General features: G+C 44.6%; 1 protein-coding gene across 3 annotated transcripts in view; it reads left to right on the top strand.

Annotated features, from left to right (window-relative positions):
- Positions 1-292: 292 nt before the first annotated feature.
- The window catches only part of FNBP4 (formin binding protein 4), a 573,393-nt gene continuing 551,800 nt past the window's right edge, over positions 293-21,885 (top strand). For 2 of the 3 annotated variants that reach the window (XM_069623086.1, XM_069623085.1), the window contains exon 1: positions 294-478. In XM_069623086.1, coding sequence (XP_069479187.1) covers positions 370-478 — 109 coding nt within the window. In that variant the 5' untranslated portion in view covers positions 294-369. Of the gene's footprint in view, positions 479-21,885 lie in introns of all 3 variants that reach the window. The other variant, XM_069623087.1, reaches the window with a different exon arrangement.

The raw sequence follows: 21,885 nt of genomic DNA, 5'->3' as shown, positions 1-21,885 counted from the left end.
AAAAAAATGAATCAAAAAGCATAAGTATTTTTCATGAAAACTATTTATAGAAAAGTCGGGGCTGAGTTTTTGGTCCGCCTTTTATGTTCATAACTCCGGACCCTCTCTTGACTCTGTCGAATTACTAGGTTCCGTTCGTGTCCCTCCTTTGTTTTCATAGCCCGGTTAATCTTTCTGTCTACTACTAAGCACCACACTAACACTTTGACGTTATGATGCTGGTAACAGCTCGAGCCTGTATGGCTGTAGCCTCAACAGTGCGCAGCCGTAACAGCACGTCTTCTGTAGTGCGTGTGACGACAGAACGCTGGAGCGCGCTGTATCACCCAGCACAGGAGCAGTGGATCTGGCTCAACTCTGAACGTCTCGATGGGGAAAAAGACACGGGCGGCGCCGGGCCGGAGACCCATCCTGCAGCTGTCCCCACCCGGGCCCCGAGGAGAACTTGGGGAGCGTGATGAACCGATAGAGGAGGAAGGTGAGGCGAAAACTCTGGGTTGAGAGTGCCCAGGGAACGGCAGCCACCGGGTGTGTGTAGGAGACCGGGCTTGAAGGCGACATAGGTGTAAACTGGGGCAGACAAAGTAGGTGATGTGGTGCATGGGTGACGGTGGGTCTGGGTTAGTCTAGGAGAGAGTCCGAATTGAGACAGATATGCTTCGGAGCAGCCTGGACATGTGTGGATAGACCGATGTTACCAGGGACTCGGAGGGAAGGAAGTTGCAATTTTACGGTGAGTGGGGGTACATGGGGTGTTGAGGTTCAGCAGTAGCAAAAGAACGTAGATTGAACTCACAGGGGGTGGGGGTTATTCTGCTAGACCCCTGAATGGAGGATTTCGGTTGGGGACGAATGGCACTCTGTTTTTTTGGTCACCTGACGAAAGGCAGAACGGGTTGCCGCTGGACCTTCTCGAGGGCGAGGCTAAGTTGAATGCGCGGGTTGTTTACCCAGTTGTCAGATTTAGAGGGGCAAATCGGGTCTGAAGGTGCAAGTTGGCATATAAACTGTAATGATTACGCTTTCCGTCTAACTTAAGTCAAGTGAGTTGATTTACAGCTTTGTCAGTCAAGCAGACAAGTCATGTGGATAACGTTCTCTTCGCTGATCTTTTCACAAGCAAACACGAATTCTAAAGGAAAAATGCTAACGTATAACTGTGATGGGCCTTATGCATTTTTAAAGTCCTCCATAGAATGTGCTATGTTATTGCTGCTAGAGGACTTATTTGGTATGTTAAGTGCTAAATCTCATTTGATCCCGCTTACTTTTAACCTCAGGCTCCGGGAAGTGATCGGTTTGACCGCACCATTTTTAACTTACAATGCCACAGTGTTCAATTGAAATACGTGCCTAGTAATCTGTACTGGTGTAATAATTAAACTTGTGATATTGGTGTATCATCCAGTATAATTATACAAATTAAATGCTTGTGTGGCATTATTTCGTTTACACCAGCAGCTGAATTGACTCACGCTATGGGATATATGTTAATGAAGTATTAAGACTTCGCCAGTAGAAGTATGAGCCACAAGTGTATCGGATCAACTGCGTAGCGGAGACTTTTTCCACACGGATCCGTCTTCTATTTTATGAGAAGTTTTACTGTCCGCAATTTCAAAGGTTTCACGAGTTAAGTATGGTTACTGTTTAAAAAAAAGACAGTTAACCCCGTGAGGAGTATCCAAGAGTGCAAACCCAGCGTTGTACAGATATTAAGAAACCAATGCTTTAGGACACGTTAAATGTTTCTTTGTTGGTTCCCCTGACGAATTTCCCTACACCATTTTGTAACGAGTTGGGAATGTAACATGTCGGGAATAGCCACTGTGAGATTGTTCACACAGTTACATTGAGGCATTAGGAGCCTAACGGGTTACATAGTCCTTAGGGCAGACTGGGCAAATGCATGCAGTGAATGGGGTGCTAACACAAGCTGAAATGGGAGCCTGCCTAAAATGAAGGAAAGTCCTTAGAGCATGACGTCCTGGGAGCAAATAACGGGGGAAGCCGTCGGGTCATAAAGGAACAGTGTTGGGCTTCATTAAGACCTTTTGGTATTCGAATGAAGCTTACACATCCACCATGCTTCTTTAAAATGGAGTGCATTCTTGCTGTTGAATCTTTCTTGCACTTTATCAACCACCCACCAGGTAAGAGTCTGGGCCATGTTGGAACTCAGTGAAGTGGGAAACCAGGGGAGCAGCGTGGTTCTTGCAGTGTATCCTGGATCTGTGCTCCTATTTTTTTTTTTTTTATGAATGCGTCTGGAGTTTTGGCCTACGTAGCGTAGGCCACAGGGGCATTGGATCACATATATCACATTGGCCGATTTACAGTTGGAAAAGTGTTAGTTGCCAGTCTTTGCAGTCTATGGGGAAGGAGTTGATTTTCTTAGTCTGTTTGCATGCAGTGCAAGATCCGCATGGATGGTGTCCCCGGATCTCCCTCATATTCCGTAGTGTGGAACTTGTGGTTTTCTTGCTGTTTCTGGCATGGGTCAGTAGGTCCTTCAAGTTTTTAGACCTCTTAAGGGCCATTCTGGGTCTGGGTCCAGCTGGGAGACTTAGTTGGATTAGGGACCAGAATTTCTTGATAAGTCCCTTGAGTTTGGATGTGCTTGGGCCAAATGTGGAGACACGGGCCATGATGTTATCTGTCGTTGTCTCATGTTGCCTGGGTACAAATAGTGTTTCCCTTGATGTGAACCAAGCTCTTTTCTGGGTATTCCTGATCAGTTTATTCGGGTAGCCCCTCGCTGTCAATTTTTGCGGTAGTTCACTCGAATATTTCTGGAACTCCTCAAGCTTGGAGCAAATTCTGCGTATTCTAAGAAATTGTCCATAGGGAAAATAATCACATAGATATTTGGGGTGGTGACTCCTGTAGTGCAGGACCGTATTCCTATCGGTGGCTTTTTTGTAGCTGGAGCACTTCAGTCTGCTCTCCTTAGGTGCAATAGTGAGGTCCAGGAAGTTGATACTCGGACTGCTTTTTGTTGATGGCAACTTCAATCTCCTGTGTGCATGCGTTGAGCCAATTGAATAACAGGCCAAGGGTGCCGCTGTCACCTTTCCAAATGAAAATGATAGTCTATGTACTGGTACAACAGTGTAACATAGTCGATATGCGGGTTGGAGATGTTTAGCACGTGTGCGATACTCGGCCATAAAAACGATGGCCATGCTGGGTGCAAAAACGGCCCCCTTAGCTGTCCCACTTGTTTGCACATAGACCGTATCATTAAATGAGAAAAAGTTGTTATTCCGGGATACCTCAAGCAGCTCGACTATGAAATTGATGGGGACTCTCTTTTGGGACATGTGGAGTATAAGGTGGCTTCTTATACACTCCACTGCGCTGTCTTGGGGAATGCTGGTGAATAAGCTCTTGATATCCAAAGAGACCAATAAATCTTCAGTCTGGTTAAAGGGTTGGTTCTCAGATTTGGAGATCGTGTCTCAGGTATGTTGTGGTGCGTTGACTCAGCGGATTGAGGAAGTGGTCCATACATTTCCCTATGGGTTCCAGGATGGAGCCACCCCCCGAGACTATAGGTCTCCCAGGTGGTGTGGTGCGGTTTTTATTTATTTTGGGGAGAGCATAAAATGCTGGTGTCCTCTCTTCTGAAGAGTTCAGAAATGCTGCCTCCTAATCAGTGATCCACTGTTGTGCCAATGCATATCTAGTGACCTCTTGAATTTTGGTTTTAATGTCAGGCGTAGAGTCTTCATTTTTTTTTTTTTTTTTTTTTTTTTTGGGTAGTTATCCTCAACATTCAGGAGGGCCATTACCATTTCATTGTATTTTATGTAATTTTGCACCACAATGACCAGCCCCTCCTGCCCCCCAACCCCCTTGTCAGCTGCTTTGATGACTAAGGACGTGTTGTCGCCCAGGGTTTTCAACGCTCTTCTTTCTCCTGTCGTCAAGTTATATCTTAGTTGTTCCGGGGTGGTCTGTAGTTTGTCTGATACATTTGTAACCCGTTAGGGGCACAGCATTTTTATTAGACAATGAACTTAACTATGTGTTGCCCCCCCCCCCCACCCGGACGTGCAACCACTGGTTGCACACGTGCTCCTCCTGGTGACACTTTTCCCTAGCGCACTGTTGCATTTACACAGCTTACCTTCTCCTAAACCGGCAGAGCCAGCCCAGGCTCTGGACCAGGACTACCTCTCCAGCCAGGACCCTTTTCTATATGTAAAGCCGTCGCGCTCTCCCCTTGGTTTTACATGTTGGCGCTCCCGTACAGGCCGCTTACATGCCCCTCTATGTCCTCAGAGGTTCTTATTTGCAGCACCAGAATTTTCCTGCACAGCTGCCTCACCCAGATGGTTCAGTCCTCCAAGGGCTAGGATGTTTGCCTTCCCCCCCCGTTCCTTCCACTCCATAAGGTAGCATATTTTTGACTTATGTTACCACTGCCCCAGAGTGCCCATGACACTGCAGCTCCACTCATACCGCCTCCCCCTTCCATTTCAGCTCCACAGACACAGGGACTGTGTTTACTCCATTTACTGGATCCACCTTGCGGAATCCCAAGTTATCACCCAACATTTAACGTGACTCTTTAGCTTATGGGTATTGCCCCTTTTTTCTTTCCTCCATCAGGCTACACTGCCACGAATACCTTGCTATACTTACCCACAGGGTCCCTTCACCACCACTTTGTGAGTCCCACTACCTCCTGGAGGACCCCAGCGCACATACCCCAGCGGGACCGTGCAACCCCACCTCATTGCTGCTCCTCGCCCCCTTAAGATCAGCCAGCCCTGTTGGAGTACCCAGCAAGGTTAAAGTTATGGTTACTGGAACAAGACATTTCGCTATTGTAGATGTATACAAATGTTTTTACCCTCTTTCATCACATAAGCGCCCTTTTTAACACACTCTATTCTTGTATGTCCCTCATACAGAGAGACTTGATTACTGGCCCTAGAAGAAGGCTCCCCTTCCATCGAGCCGAAACGTCTGCAGCTACTGTGCCCACTGTTTGGGTCTCGCTTGAGTCTGCCACCATATCTGTAACCTTAATCCTAGACATCGACCTTTCCAGAGGTCATCCTTCTGCCGGGCATAGGAGTACCTCCACTGAGGTCGCCCAATTGGATTAAAAACTAAGACTGTGTAACAAACACACTATCCACACAGTCTTTACATCACATGATGTCAATGTTCACTTATGCAGTATAAGTCACATCATGTATGCTTACTGTCTTTTCACAGTGTTGTAGGCCACAATATGCTGTGGTCATTTTCTGTGTTTGATCATTCCTGCTGTAAATGTTCAACAGTTTGTATGGTCACTGTAATGTTCCCTAGATACGGTGTTGTAGCATAACGGGCACCACGGATCGATTTATGATATGCTGAACTTTCTAAAAACACAGCAGCTAAATAATAAAGGGCTGTTTAACTACTACAGTGGATATTGTGTATTTCTAGGTTGCTGACCCATGAGACAAAGTTGTCATTGCCCCATTGGCTTTATATAAGGGTTCAAATGTTTCTGCATTAAATAATTGCAAAGACTCTAATTCTAGAGGGTAGGACACCCCCCGCCCCCTGTTCACTGTTTAATAAAAGGCATTTAACCCCCGTGAGGAGTATCCAAGAGTGCAAACCCAGCATTGGACAGACGGATGTTAAGAAACCAATGCTTTAGGACATGTTAAATGTTTTTGTTACGCTGACTAATTTCCATACACCATTTTGTAACTAGTTGGGAATGTAACACGTCAGGAATAGACACTGTGAGATTGTAGAGTTACATTAAGGCATTAGGAGCCTATTGACTAGGTTGAATTGAAGAAACCAGTAAAGATAGAAAGGGTTCCAGACTAGACATGAGTATGTTAGAATGTGTAAAGTGCTAGTAACATTTTTGTGTCTTTTTGCTTTCGTTTTTTCTTCCCCTTTCTTTTCCTTTTAGACTTGTTTTTTTCACATTGGTTGTTTTAGGAGAGGTCTTTTGAGAGATGTTATATTTTTTTTATTTTATTTAGAATAATTTTTTGGTTCACAATATTTGTTTTGCGTTTTTAGTGATTTATAATAAAGCCATTTATTTATGCTATTATGTTGTGAGGTTTTAATGTTAATACTCAATGACAATTGCTGAATTTGAATACAGCATAGTTTCCTGTTGGGTTCGTAGTCTTGAGTTTATTCCCTGAGGGGTGCCTTCTTGGCGCTTTGACCGATTATAGGGAGTATTTGAGAGGTGACGGGACTTCCATGTAAAATGTATTGCTGTTAGAGGGGCTACCCAAGTCCTCTTTGAGTTTTTAAGTGTGTAGTGTGGATCAACATTTTATTTTTTATTTTTTTTTATCATAGATTTTTCAGAACCAGCCCTGGGGGAAGGTTTGAGAGGTCATCCTATTTGATGATCGGGCAATTGGCATGTTGGTCTAAGTTTACCTTGATAGCTTGGCTTGACGTAGCAGTAAGGCAGCTTCGGGGGGGGGGTGGTATAGTCCAGTTTACCCAACATAAAGCATGTGTTCCTTTCCACTAGCCTGGGGAAAATAACTGACCCTTTGACTAGGGGGAGAATCCGTAGGGAGTGAGCACTTCCCCCCATTGATCTCACAGCACATCTTCCTCTGAGCTCATGAATGTGTACCCTCCTTAGCTTTTACCACAGTAGCGAGGGGAGGCTGCCATAAGGTGGAACATAAAAGCATGCAAAACCTTGATGATCACATGGGAAAGGGAAATGGAAGTTATGACGAAAGTAGGAGAAACTTTAACGTTTTCAACTACAATATTAAGCTGCAAACTTCCTTTAAAAACATTCACGGCTAAGGGTGAACTACAGGGGCACACAACCCATTTAAACACCGATATTAGAATCCACAAGACAAATGCCAACAAGAGATCGGCTATTAGAGCCTCCTATAGAGAATCAGCTACACAACCCTTTTTTTTATTTTTTATTTTTTTTTTGGTTTCTATTTCTTTTGGAAGCTAAAAGAAAAATTACATTCAAACACAAAATGTTCCTTAAATTGGTAAGGTGCGACACTCACATTACGAGAAACCAGGAGTTGATCGAGACTCAAATAGGTAACTGTGCGTCTTAATTTCTGGTCAATATTGGGGAGTGCAACTAACAAAAAGCTCCGAACAGCGGGGGATTGTTACATCAGGGCCCAGGTTTGGGAGGAATACTCAATGAAAAAGTACTCATTGTCAGAAAAGGAAGAGGGTTTCATACCAGCGGGGAAGAGGGAGACACGCCAATAAAACATATCCTTGGGAGCCATGACTATTTATGTTGGGCCATTAAAGTAAGATCTTCAGAGCTCCAGTGCCAGACAATATTCTGCTGATACTTTATTAAACAAAACCAATAAAGTACCAATCCGCTCTGGGAATTATTCAAACGCGTCTGTCTTACACACAAGGTCCTAGACACATCGAAGCAATCGCCCATAATCCCCATCTGCAAGAAAGGGTATAAAATGAACCTAGCAAACTTTAGGCCAATCGCCTTGTTGGATTCTACCAGCAACACATTTACGCCACATTGCTCCTAAAAGAGCAAAAGGCACAGATCAAAAAATGTAAGCTCTTGTCTGTATCCCAAGTGGGATTCCGTGCAGGAATGGGTACCCCTCTAAATGCCTTTGCTATTGCGCACATCTGTAAAGGAAAAAGCAGTAGGTACCCTCTACATGGCGTCTATCGACATGACAAACGTGTTCTTACCGTCAGTGGAGGACGGCTGTGTAACAAACTTCAGGCGGCAGGTGTTCCATCTAACCTGCTACGGCTGCTGGCTCTGCTACGTACTGACATAACTGTGAGAGTAAGATTGGACAGGGAGGGTACAATGATGTCTCCTGTCAACACCTCGTTGGGTTGAGGCAGGGTCAGGTTGGGTATGGTCACACTTGACTGGATAGCGTTTGAGGATGAAATTGTACTCTTTGACCTCACCCCTATTCGTCTGTAGAGAAAACTCAACCTGTTCCACATCTATGCAGCAGAAAATAATCTAAAAGTGAATGGTTCAAAATCAAGAGTTCTAGTGTTTTCCACAAAACGCAGACCGAAAACTCTGACCCTTGAGGTGGGTGAAGACCTCGCGGGTGGGTGAATAACGACCAGAGAGAGTAAATTCCCTCACTTACCTGGGATACAATGTCTATAAGTCCACTTCAACGCATTCTGAGATTCAGTATCTGAACGCAAAATACAGCTCTTTATTGGCAAAAAAAGTATATGCCCTGCTGTCTTTATTTTCTTCTTTTTTTTTTTTTCCTTCTCTTCCTGAAACCTCTAATCCAGTTCTATTTGATGCAAGTGGAACCAACCATACTATATGGATTGGATATCGGGCCAAAAGAACTTTTTTGGGGGGGGTGCGGGGGGAAGTAACAGAAATCTGGGCATATTATGCAAAGGGACATTAGGTCTGGCAAACTCGGTTCCAAACTCTGTGGTGAGGCATACGTTTGGGCTTGTTTCTCTAGCTAATATAGCAAAGTGGAAAAAATTGACAGCTTACGCCAAGTTGCTAAATCCACCCATTCAATCTTAGTATGAAGGCTGGAGAAAAGATCAAACGCGTAACTCTGCTCTTACAGTTACCAAATTGAATGCCCTTTTCGCTGTGCTGGGTTCCTCGACAGAAGAGCTGGTTATGAACCCTGCAGGGGTGAAGAGGAAACTATTCCAGCACAACTGGGTAAAAAAACTAACGAGGACCTGGCCTCCTACACCCTCTTATAAAGAATACGCAAAGCTTAATTACAAAAGAGAATATCTATCAAAATACCTACTCGTCGTTCCCTGTTTAAAAAAAAAAAAAAAAGCGGAACTTGGAATATGGAATATGGTCTGCTGGACATCAGTCTTAAAAAGCTAGAGATGTTAAATTCTGATGATGAACCTTAGAGTGTAATTGTATTTTTCTCCTTTCTTTTTGTTCTTTTTTATCAACTAGATGAAGTTGAGTTAGATGATTGAAATGAACTATGTTATGAATTTTGTTTTCACCGTATATTTGTTTTTGGGGTGGGAACATTGGTATACTTGGAAATTGTCTAACATGAATTGTTTTTTTGTGAAAGGCTCCTACTTGCTTGCTTGTGAGACCCAAAACACAAAAGAAAAGCCCTTCAAAAACGCAAGCAACACAGCCTAACACAGGAATAGAAAAATATTGTATCCGGCCTTTAAATCTATAACGCATACCTACTGAGATCACCTACACTTTACACTTGCAATAGTAATGCAATTTCTGAAACAGTAAAACTCTAGGTAGTAAAGTGAAGGGGAAAAGCAGTGCATTGCAATTCAAAACATGTACCATACTGTAATTATGGTGCACTTATAAAGTCCTAGCCTACCAGGTAGTAGCCCTAGTATCGCTAAGTCCATGTTCCAGGAGTCTACTGCTGGAGAGAGTTCTGTAGAAGTCTGAGCAAGAAGTGGCAAAGCCAATGGGTGGGTAACGATTGCATGTAATTTTATCGAAACCAAAATAACAGATTCCTTTTTTGTTCGTTTTGGGCTGCCCCAAACAACCTATTTTTCTCCTAATACTCCCCCCCCCCCACTCCCAGCCCATTAAAAAAAAAATGAAAAACAAAAAAATGTCTCAATTTTGTTATTTTTAGTTCGTTGTAATGGGATTAGTGATTTTGTAATTCGTTATAATTGCTGCAAACCTTGGGTAACAGCTTCAGAAGAAATTCGCTTTAAAGGATTGAAGGTAGAACCGTTTTTAGGGGTACTTTTCCCAATCCCACTCCACCTGGAGTTAGCCTTGGGGTGAAGGGAATCCTTGGCCAGCACTCAGTTGATCACGTCCAAGCATATAGGAGTTAGGGAGTTGGCTGTTCACCCTTATAATCCCTATGGTGGGTTGAAAACAGATTTGCAGGCTTCTGCTCCATAATGTGACTCTCTGATGGGCCATCCCCAGGGTCCTCAGAATTACTGAGCCACTTAAGTCATTGGGTCCAATTTCATGGAGTCCATGGCCTGCTGTAGCAGTACTAAGATCACAGGTCTCACCCCACGAGGACATAAAACAGGAAGCAACTCGGATAACACGGCAGTGGTAGCAGGCAACATTTGTGGCAACAAAGACACAGCTCCAGACAGGCTCCTCTTTACACAGGATAGCAGCAGCTGCCGTAGGACTGTTTGTAGGCCACAAGTTGGTGGCCTGCGAGTCCCAAGTTGCAACTCGAGGATGGCGCTGATGCACAGGAGATGCTTTGGATGAAGCTGGTCAGCCCAGAGGATGATCCCAGGGCAATTTTAAAGGGCTAGTTGATGCCACCCGTCCAAGGGTCGAAGCACAGATGAGGGTGTCTTCTATTGGGCATTGCAGAGAGGCAGGAGTTCACTGGGATTTGGTTGCCTTCAGCGGGCTGCTCCTCTTCTTCAGGGTCCTGTCTCTAGTTGACGATCTGAGGATTCAGGCTGGTGGCTGCCCCAGCCTATTGTCGGACTGGAACCGCAGTGATAAGGCCTGTTCGATCATGGACTGGCTCTCGCCCAACATCTGCCAAGCAATGGACATTTTATTGCTGCAATGTGGATTGGGACAAAACATTTCCAATCTCAGCGTCGACCAGGATGCCCACACTGCCACTTTGCATTGGAAAATCAAGCCCGAGCCCGTGAAAGAACTTGTTTGGAAATGGCATGTCCTGGCATAGAGGGAGGAAAAAGGCCAAAATGTAAGATGGCCAAAAGACGGTGAAAACGTGTGCCGCTCCAGTTTTGAGGATATTGTACTTTAAAATGGCATTATGGGGTAAAGCATAAAAGTGCAGTAGGTAATGAAGAACAACGCAGTAAAAATATCCACTGCCTGTCCTGCATACCTCAAAAAATGTAAATGTTGCAAAAGGAAAGGGATGCATAGTATTCCTCGAGCACTTCACTGTAAGGTGATGTGTGCTACAGCAAAGTTTTTTAAAAAAAAAGGAATCTTGCATGGGGGCAGGGTCCCCTCTGCGCTAGTAACGTGAAGACTGACCAGTGCCCCCCAAAAGAGGTGTGAAGCAAGGAAAGTAAAGCAAATTGACTTTACTTATTGTTAGGGAGAATTCTCTGTTAAGGCTAATTTCCCAAACCTAGTGAGTCCCCCAGCAGCTTTGCTGGATTTTTGGGGTTTATTTTTTTTCTCCTGCTAAGATTGAGACTCTCTTTCTCCCACTCTTAGACATGATTTGAGAATGTCCTTTGACTATGTAGTGTGTTTTATGGGCTATGGGGTCTTTTACATCATAGGGCTTAATGTGTTTTTGGTATGTGTTACACAGCACCCCCAGTGCAGTAACACAGGGTTGTCATAGTGACCCCCAAACATAGACTCCATACCCTGGGACTGACTGTCTCCCAGGGCATGTAAAGTCACCATTGGCTTTACTAGTCTCAAATTGTGAACAGAACCAGTACAAACCATCATATTGTGGAAGTACTGGTAGGGGTAATTCGATTGCCCCTGGGTCTGTTTTCCAAGGGGGCACTGTCCAGTCCCCCTTGTCGAGTTTCTGGCTGGTGGCAGTGGATACCACATGAAATATTCCACCGGAATATTTCCTATGGGATTCATTTTAAACGCACCACTTTTTGGTGCAATGTTAAAGTTCCCCCCGGGTTATTTATTTAATATTTATTCCCCGGTTGGGTCTTTTTGCCAGGACTTGGTTTTAAAATGGCGTTTGTGTTCGCCTCTGAAACTCTAACCCAAGTCGAGCCCTTTGTTCCACTTTTTGGTGGGCTTCTCCACAGAAGCCCTCCAAATGGTGCCACTCTGTCTGGGGTCAACAGGATGTGTGAGAGGGGGATTAGGCACCCTGGACTGAGTTGCCTTGGCAACTCAAGTCGCACTCTTGTGTGATTGGCCCAGTGGTGAACCGCCCGGCTCACCATTTGGCATGTTTGAGGGACAGCTAGGCTGATGAATGGGGGTTTTTCTGCATAAAAGCAGGGCTTTGGGGACTGGAACTTCAGAAGTCGCCACAGGACCTAAAGAATCCAAAGAGGGGAGAAGCTGAGCCATCTACAACGACACCACCGTTGGAGCCCTGATGCACGAACTCCCCACTTCCCCGACCATAGAGGAGATCTTCTTCCAGGAGAGTCTTCTTACCTTTTTGAGCTGGTGGGACCAACCAGTTCGCCTTCTGGACGTCTCGTGGTCGAATCGCCCGTGCCAAGCACCCCAGCGGCCAGATAGCCACGCTTCACCACTACCGCGAATAAAAGGGTTGTACCTTTTAATCGGGGGAAACTCTGCGGCTAGTTTCTTCCCTGGCAGTGCAACGACCTCCAGCTTTCCTCCACGTCGAGATCATCTCTTCCCCTGGACGAAGCCCTGACTTGCACCCGCTGCCAGGAACAATTGCCCCCGCTGGAGCTTTCTCACCATTTCTGGTACTGTGTCCCGCCTGGTCTCCTTTGCAACCGATTGTCCAAGGTGTCCCGCAAATCCTTAACTCTCTATCCTGGGGTGACCTCGGACCTGCTAACTTTACCTTTCTGAACTGATCCAACCTCTTTTGACTTTTCTGTAAAGACTTTGAGTGCATTTCCACTGTGTGATCTTGGGCACATTCCACCTTGCCCTCTCCCAGAGTGGGCCTGACCTATGAACTTTTTGCTCTACTATAGACCCTGCCTTTCTTGACTTGCTGTGCTTTCTTAAAAGTGTTGGTACTGTTATTTTCCTACTCTGCCTTTTCTCTCCCTTTTTTAAACAAATTATTGGAGTGCCATCTACGGTTACGCGCTCACCTCTGTTTTGCTAAATAAGTGGTGTCTTAACCTAGACTTATCGAATAATTAACTAGGAAGGTGTATATACTTATATTGACTGTTTGAACTTGCTTGATATATTGCCAGTGTATTTTCAGAAGTGTGTTTTTAAATAAATAATTATATACTTTTATACCAAAGCTCTGGTCAGTGTGTACTTGTTCTACTGTATTCTTAGCCCTATTGTGTATACTCTATATACTGCCGTATTCTTCTTGAGAGAGGTCTGACTGCTCTGCCACAGCTACCAGGTAAATCTGGGGGGTGCAGACTGCTACCAATTGGGTTTACTGCTTACTCCTGTAAGTCTTACACTTTTTGCAGTGGTCCCTAAGGGAACTGCACAGGTTTCTGCCTAATACTTAGCCAAAGTCAGGACAGGGTTTAATCTATGGTAGTTTAGGGAGGGACAGTTTGTTGCTGCCAATGGAGTGGAAGCTGCAAAAAGAAAGTCTTTCATAACGCACACCCCAGCATTTTTTTTCTTCCAAATCAGTATAATTTCGGATATGAGATCTTCAGAAGAACTGCAGTTCCCTCCTTCCAAATCAGTTTGCGCGTTGTGAGTAAAATATACTACGACAATTGAGGTGGTGTGGTGACATCACGCTTTACAGACATGGAAACATTTTAATTTCATCTCTGGAACTTTGCCATATTGAGCATGAGGTATTTATTTATTTATTTATTTTTTTATACCCCAAAAGTCTGCTGACAGGAACAGGTTTTTCACATTGGGTTTACATAGAGGCTGATAAATGCTCTTCAACCCGTGTTACCTCGATATTGTTCAAATCGTGTTTGTGGGTGGAAGTTGTAGAATCTTGTCATGCATCGAGCCTTTTGGCTGAAATGGTGCTTGCTGCAAAAGTTTTGATAATCGTATTGGCAAGATTCCAATCTTGCAGTGTAAGAAATGTGTTTGTTTCTGTATAAGTGTGTGGGGCAAAACAAAACGAAGCGTTAATCACTTACCAGACCCAAAAAGCACACCCAACATGTGATGTTTTCTTAGGAAGGGCGGACAGTGATACTACATTAACCTTGTACCGTGGGGCCTAACACTCATCCACAACTAGCACAACCAACATGAGACACGCACGCGTTAAGGTCAGATTGACAGATGGGTCAGTGATATTGCACTACACCGGGAACAAAAATGGAGATTGGTTAAAAGCTAAAACTAGCTTGTGGATATCCTGCATTAACCAGTGACCAGTTCGACAAAAATCGAACTTTTATTTAAGGATGGAGCCTACGATGATACCTTAAACATTTCCAGAATCACCACAAAGCTAGTAGATACTCGAGATGCTTCTTACACACTTCCTACACCTTGAGGTAACTTCACTAACTAGGACAGTAATTGCATTTATATATCACTAGTACAATTTTTGTAGATTCTGAGGTTTGAGGAAAGGACAGGTTAAGCGAAGGCATGTGAGCACCTTAAATCTTCCAATGAGTCTAGATAAAAACCTTTCCCAGCAATATTACTTTAAAACCAATGAGGGACAGTAAGTACCAAAGTCAAATGGAATAGAAGAGTCTGCAGAGAGCCAAGACAGCCAAAGTCAATTGGAGCAAAGTCTACGGAGCTGAGGCACTTCTTAGATAGTAAGTCTTGCGCAAAGATTGTTTAAGAAAAATCACTGTAGGGTCACAAGCGGTTAAACTTGTGGAGGGTAGAGCTGAAATCAACTCTAGAAAAGCAGCTATTGCAAGTCTCAACTGAGAAAAGCAAGCTACATACACTAAGCTAATTTATTGCTCTCCCAGAGTGCACAGACAGTCATAAATCACCAGTGCAATTACGGAGCCAATACTTTGAACGCAGGAAGATGCAATAACTTGCAACCACACACTCTTAGAAAATAATGAGCACTTATACGGCTATTTATTCAAAGCTTAGAAGCAACCAGTGATAACATAGAAATAAATCACAGAAGAAACAGAGAATTCAAAAGAAAATACATCACCGTGAGCGTAACTGGATTCCTCATCTCGCCAGAAGCGGCTGGAAGACCCCGATAACAGCCAGGCCGAGAGCACAACAGCCCACAGGTATGCCGGACAGAAGCGTCTCCCCCTCCCCATGCCCACCCTCCGGCTGAAGTCTCACCTGACCGCTCGGGGGTTCCGCATATATGCACACTTCAAAAAGGGGTGGCAATTTCTCGAACCTTCTGGCAACGCACTTGTGCATTGATGAGCAGCCGTTGGTTGCGAGCTGGGTCAACCGACAGTAACCTCAAGGAGCAATGTGTCTCCCTCCTCCAAAAACAAGCACCACGGAAAACAGTCCCGTAGCTCATAAAACATAACAAAGTTGGCTTTCCCAGCAGAAATGTCCTTGACTGCATACCAGGTTTGGAAAGCATGTTTTCTTCAGCATCGTGAATCTAGCTCTCACCAAAATGAGTGCAGCTTTTCATTGCGGCATGAAGTAAATATCCATCATGGCTCTGAGCGCTCCCAGAATGCACTGCGCACCAGCGCCATGTTTTAGCTTAAGCATAACAGCTAAGTACCTCCCATCAGAACAGTACCTCTTTTTCCGTTATAAGAAGAGTGGTCCAGCTGTCTTCTGTCTGGTTGCAGCGATGCAAATCCCTGTGTTCCTGGGCCTCAGTCATGGGGACAAGGGGTAGGATGCCTGGGACATCTGCTGCAGCAATTCAGAGGTCGGTTGCAGCTACAAGCTTTTCTCGGATCAGCAGCACTTTGCGGTTTCAGCGCCTGGTAAACGGCACCACTGCAGATTTTGGGCACCGGTTGGGATTCTTCACTCCTTGAGTCATGCTCTCGGGTGAGGGGACTAGAGCTCTGGTCGTTCTGCTTCAGCAGGGTCCTGGGGAGACTCCTGGAGCTTCTGGCCGGATCTCAGACGTTGCACTTGAATATGCATTTCTCGACCCCTGGCACTTTGTTCCTGCAGCAGCAAATAAGTACAGCCAGCCAGGGAAGGTGTTCAGTGGAGTTCGTCTCGGGGTTAGTTGGTCCCACTAACCCAAGGGAAGAGGTTGTCTCTTCCGGAGCTTCTCTTGTCAATCAGAAAAAGGAGTTTCAGTTCGTCAGCAGGGCTTCACCGGTCCAGGAGGATGCAGCAAGCTTCGTTCACGGTTTCTTTGTTGGGGTGTTCCCAGTGGTCGACTCAGTCTCTCGTCCCAAAACTCTCGCCGTTTAAGCAGGTTTCTCCCATTCATGCACATGCATGAAAGGACAGCCAGCTGAGCAGGGGTGGGTGCATTCAGGTTTCCCTCGAGACGAACAGGAGAGTTCCTGCCCTTCCAGACCCTGGAGCCAGAGACGGATTTCAGTACTGAAGCCTGCCAAAGGCAAAACTAACAAAGGGCTCAAACCTGGCTTGGCGCACAGAGTAAAATCCAAGAAAGACCTTGCAAACAGAAAATGTCAAAAAAAGATTGGGCCATTTCGACAAAATGGTAACCCATGGGTGCTATACTGCAGCTGAGGATTCAGCTGTCAAGACCCACATCCAGAAGACCCCCTGGCAAGCCCATGGGCCAGGAAGGGTCTTGACTCGAGTCTCTACTAAACCCAGGCATCCTTGGCCTAGGCCTTCTTGGGGCCAGTCCTGGCGCCTTTGGCGCCAGGCTCATACTTGATAAAGGACTTGTGTTGGGAACTACTTTATTACAGTGCCAGTCAACATGGAGGCATCCACATAGCTTGGCTCCTTGGAACCAAGCTATGCGGTATAGTATTTTTGGGTGTGGTACCATAGGAACTATTTAACCGGGACTACTTTCTTGAAACTATTTAAACCACACCCGACTGGGATAACGCGCTTCGCGTTACTTTGCAATTCTGCAACTTGACACTCGCCGTGTTCAGCTGCACCCGCGAACCTCGGAAGAACAGCATCTGTTAAGAAGGAAAAGGACATCGTTGGCAGCAGCAGGTTACCTGTAGTTTCATCGTTGGCTGTCTACAGCTCTTGCGATCAGCATCCCGGAACCAGCGCTCCTCCCGGAGCGTCGGATCTGCAAAAAAGGAAGAAACAAGGCATTAGACATTTTACAATTTAACGAACGGTGCCGAAAAGCTCGCAAGCCGCTCCTCGACCAGCATCGCCTCAGGAATTCCCTGCACCGGGTGAGTACCACGACCTGTGGGGAAGAAAAGACATGTTAGCAAAAGGCAAGGCATCATAGCGCTGCGCATAGCGCCAACTCGCCGCATCAAGGCGCTCTAAATACGCCATTACTTACCGAAGAGACCCAATTCAGTCTATGCCACATATTGGACTTCCGCGCACCTAGGGAAGAGAAAAAGACATTAGTTAGACCAAAAAAGCCATGCAAGGACAACCATATACCACAGCAATAAGACCTACCTGAAAGACTCAAAGCGGGCCGGCATCAGCGAAGAAACTTGATCGCAATCGCCCACCAAGCACAACGCGCCCCTGCCAAGAAGGCAGGACGGAGAGCACACCTGCATTAAAAACAAGGTGAGGAGAGGTCCAGAGAGGCCGTGGGTATGTGGGGTGGTGGGGGGGCTGTTTTCCCCAGTTGCCCAGTCTTGAACATTGCCCAACTGTATTCCAGGCTGAACCCTCCCGCTGGTCAACCTGGGAACCGCAGAGGAGGATATCTGAGTCCCAACTGCTGGGTGGCGTCTCCGTGGAACCAGGTGAGAGTAATATCAGCCTGCGGTAGAAAAGCACAATGGTAGGACAATTAAACCACTGCCACCAGCCATTTAAAGTAGTGAGGGTAACATAAAAAATGTTACATGAGTAGGTAGGAAAGGGGATACTATGTAACCCCTCAGCACTCCACATAAGATGGGGTGTGCTGGACCTACAAAGAAAAAGGGTAAGTAAAGTCAATTTCACTTTACTATTCCTGGGAACAGTAGTTAACACAAGAAAAGGTATTTAAACCTTATGAGAAATCTAAAGGATTTCTCTGACACTGCACTGTAGGTGTTGTCACCATACAGAATGTAGATGCCTACGGGGTTCGTCAGACTACAAAAACAAAGGAAATACATAATGCAAAGCAGGTCAAAACGCATGAGAGTGAGAAAAAGGACTTGCTCACGCCAGGGTTAAAATTAAAGTCCTGAAGTCCAGCAAAAGAGCTTGGTCTCTTAGGTCTTAGGTTGAAGGGAATTGGCACAGAAATGAGAATTCTCCCAACACGTCCCCACACTACGAGCTCTTCAACCAGTTGAATTCCACTCTTTCGTGCTCTTCCCAGTGGTGACTCGCCCCGCCCCCCCATTAACGCGGCCCTCTAAAGGGGCATGGACAAAACTGAGTCAAGTGCCTTTCCTTATTCATGAAATCATCCATATGACACCATAGCCCACACCCTCACAATCGTTTCCAAACCCACAATATTGGTTGTGCAACTTGACAGTATTACCTCATATAGTGCCTTATGTCTAGGTTGCGCAAAAGAGAAAAACCACAATAATGCGTGTCCTACATCCAGATTGCCCAAATGGGCCAAGCCTGATGATCTATATCTTCACAACCCCCAACTACCAGTTGGCTGGAACACTCTTAAGAGTTCCAACCACAACCCTCATCTTAAAACAAACACTGTAACCCCATTTGGAAAAGCTTTCAACAAAGAAGTGCTTGCACATGCTGGGCCCCTTGTGGTGATCAAACATGGGCTGTGTTTGTTTATCTTTCCCTTTTGTATAGTCTCTCCGACATTTGACCCACATTCGTCACCATTTGCCATATTGCTTTGTTCAGGCTAACAGCCAGGAATTTATCAAACTCAAATTGGTAAGAGCAGCAATTATTAAAACACACAATTAGTGTCATGATATGCACTGTCTCATGTGACATTCAATGTGGCGAGTAACTTTCTTCTTGGGAGGGTGTATGAGACTATATATACTGTATGTGCGAGTATTTTCTAGCTAATCTTTTCGATATTAATGTGTGTATTGTTTTTTAACTTGAGGGTATCATTTTGATGATGCTTATTGTTCTTTTCAATGTTTTCTTCCATTTTCTCCGGCACTGTATCACATTGATCCCGTGGCAAGTGTTGTTTTCTTTGTTGAATTGTATTTTTCTCGCTGAACCTCTTCATCAATGTTCCCTGCCAATTCATTAATTGTTCAACACAATGTTATCATGGTTTGTTTTGACATTATACCAATTTAATTATTTCAATAAGGATTTTGTTTTGTGCCTCGAAAGACCTACATGGTCAAAACACGTGTCGGCTCTTGGCACTTATAATCATGTATTCATTTGTTATAGTTTATAAATACACTTTTCACATAATTATAAATTATGTATACAATCTCATGAACATCCACATATTAAATATCAAAATTCATATAAATTCATACTAATTCGCAACGTATTAAATCAAACACAATAAATATACTATAGAGGCATTTACAAATTCACATTTACCATTCTCATTTCAATATAAAACGGAATATACTAAAACTCAAGATCAAGTACCAAACAGATCAGTTGTGATCAAATAGAGATCCCTAGTAAGCTCTCGATAACTAACCAAACATTATACATCGCTATAAAACACTTCAAATTTATGGAGTTAATGTTACGCCACCAAAAGATTGCATCCTTTATATGTTCTATATTATGTACTTATTTCATATCTTTTGTAGGTACTTGGCATCTTCGGGCAGTTAATAAATGTTTCCCTGTCTCGACAAATTCCTTGTCCTCGCAGAAGTCTGGAACCGCGTTCTAAGTTGGTTAATTTATTTAGTACACCAGTGTTTCCCAGGACTGGAAGATGATTAATCCTAACTAGTAGGATAGATTGTCTAAGTCTTAATCCTGGACATAAATTTAAATATTGTTGTGGCTTTTTATATATGTGTAACATACATTTCATAAATTGATAGGTCTTCAAGGTGAGCATAGTTTCCTAACCAATCGCCTAAATAAACTTTTCTTGACATAGCCGATATTACAGTGGGGGAGAATTCTCCCTGTCGATTTAGTCCAATTTATCCCATCTAAAAAAATGCAATGTTGATCTTTAGAGGAGACTTCCTATACTCCATCATTTCATGTCGCAGAGAGGCCAATAGTTGATTACTTGCGTTGATGCTTATCTTTAGGTATAGTTCTGCCCTTCTCTTAAGAACCAATGATTTCAAAGATTGCATCCCCAATTTAAGTGCGATGATAGCAATAGGGATACAGGTAGGGAGGTCCAGAATGTGCCTGCCACTAACTGTAGCCACTTAAGATCAATCTGCTGTAAAGCTTCAAGGCCATATGTCGTCATTGGGGTGAACACCTGTTGAAACTGTAATCGTGCAGCCCAAAGGCTGATGCCCCCATGGGTCTTTGTAAAGTGATAGACCTGTGCCGTGAATTCGGCATCTCTAACTTTTCTGGCTTGAATACATAGAAGATGGTTGTCTCAAACTCGATGCCCAGGTATCTATAGTTAGGGGTATATAGTATCTCAAGTTCTTGTCTTTATTCTTAAGCGAGTGATCTTTTTTCTGGAGAAAACCATCACTTGGGTCTTCTCCAAGTTGATTATAAGATTGTTCCTATTTACATAAAGCCACAATGCTTCAGCTGATATTCGTAAACCACTAAATGTGTGGTCAAGAATGACCAAGTCAGCCCCATAAGCAAGAACCGGGCATCCTTCGGCACCTCTTCGAGGGGGGGGGGGGGGGATTATGAATTGCGAAAATCACTTCAGGGAGGTCATAGACAAAAAAATTGTATAACGTAGTAGCCATCACGCAATCCTGCTTAACGCCATCGTTCTGTTTAATTTGTGCGGTCATGTTACCTTGGGAGTCAAGCTTCAGTGAAGCCGTGTTATTTTCATTGAGGAGTCTTAAGTAGTATAGAAGACCACAAGGGTAACAAAGGGTTTCTAATTTTGACCATAATAGCTTCCCTGTCAAATGCAGCCTTAAAATCCACAAAGGGGGTGGGGGGGGGGGGTTCCCACTTTTCCTTGCATTCATACGTAGTGTCTAATATGACCAGGTTGTACGTGGTGGAATATCCCTGCCTAAAACGGCTCTGAAAGGGGTTTAAGAGCCCCCTCTTATCTATCCATCTTTGGAGTTTGTTTAAAAGAAAGCTAGCAAAGATTTTATTGGTGCGTCCAACATAGTCATCTCTAGTTTGCTGGGTCAAACCTGTTGTCCTTTTTATATATAGGAATTGGTGTAGGCTTCTGCCATGAGATTGGGATCCTTCTTTCCCAAAATACTTTTTTCTAACATCTTTAGGAGCTATGCCCAAAACACTGGTTTGTTCTTCAATGTGATTGTTAGCCAAACCATAGACCAGGCGCACGGGATGTTTTTAATTGTTTATTTAATGACAAGCTGGTCAACGGTAATTGTAAAGGAGGGGGGGAGGGGACTGGGAGGGTCAGTCAGAATAGGAATGCTCCGTACCTCTTCCGTAGGGATGTTGCAGTCCCGCAAGAATTTTTCCCACCTCTGTGCTCCAATGGGATTAATCATAGGGGTTTGTCTATTACCCCGGGCTCCCCCGCCCAATAAAGCCCATATGTTGCTGGTGTTCTTAGTGCATAATATTCGTATGGTGTCCTGCCATTGCCTAAGTCGGTGGTCTTCAAACTTTTTTGGCCTGGGCCCCCCCTGAGCAAAGTTTGGGCAGGCCGGGCCCCCCCAAAAGTGCCAGATGGACAGTATGTAGAAATCAATATGAACGTTTGCATGCCGTCGCCACACCCTATTCCCAGTACAGACCCTGGGCTCTACCCACCCTACTCCCACCACTATCCCAGTGCTGCCGCCCACCCTGCTCCCACCACAGTCCCATAACGCAAGCATACACCCATCCATACACATACCAAGAGTAGAAGAGATCTTATCCTGCTCTGCTTCCATGTAAGATGCTGAGAGATCAGCCACGTTTTCCTCAGCAACCGAAGGGTCCTCCTTGTCAGTAATCAACCAGCTTGTCGAGCAGCCTTCCTATGGTGGTCTTCGCTTTTTAGCCTGTGCCGTTTTTGTGTTTTTTTTTTTTTGTTTTTTTTCCGTTATCTTTACAGGTAAAGCAGTCGCAGTGTGGGATAGATTTACCCACTCAGCAGTACT

Source organism: Ambystoma mexicanum, chromosome 11 (genome assembly GCF_040938575.1).
Source record: "Ambystoma mexicanum isolate Mex_15411 chromosome 11, UKY_AmexF1_1, whole genome shotgun sequence".
Lineage (NCBI taxonomy): Eukaryota > Metazoa > Chordata > Amphibia > Caudata > Ambystomatidae > Ambystoma > Ambystoma mexicanum.
Note: the sequence above shows the minus strand (reverse complement) of the source record. Positions and strands in the feature narration are given on the sequence as shown.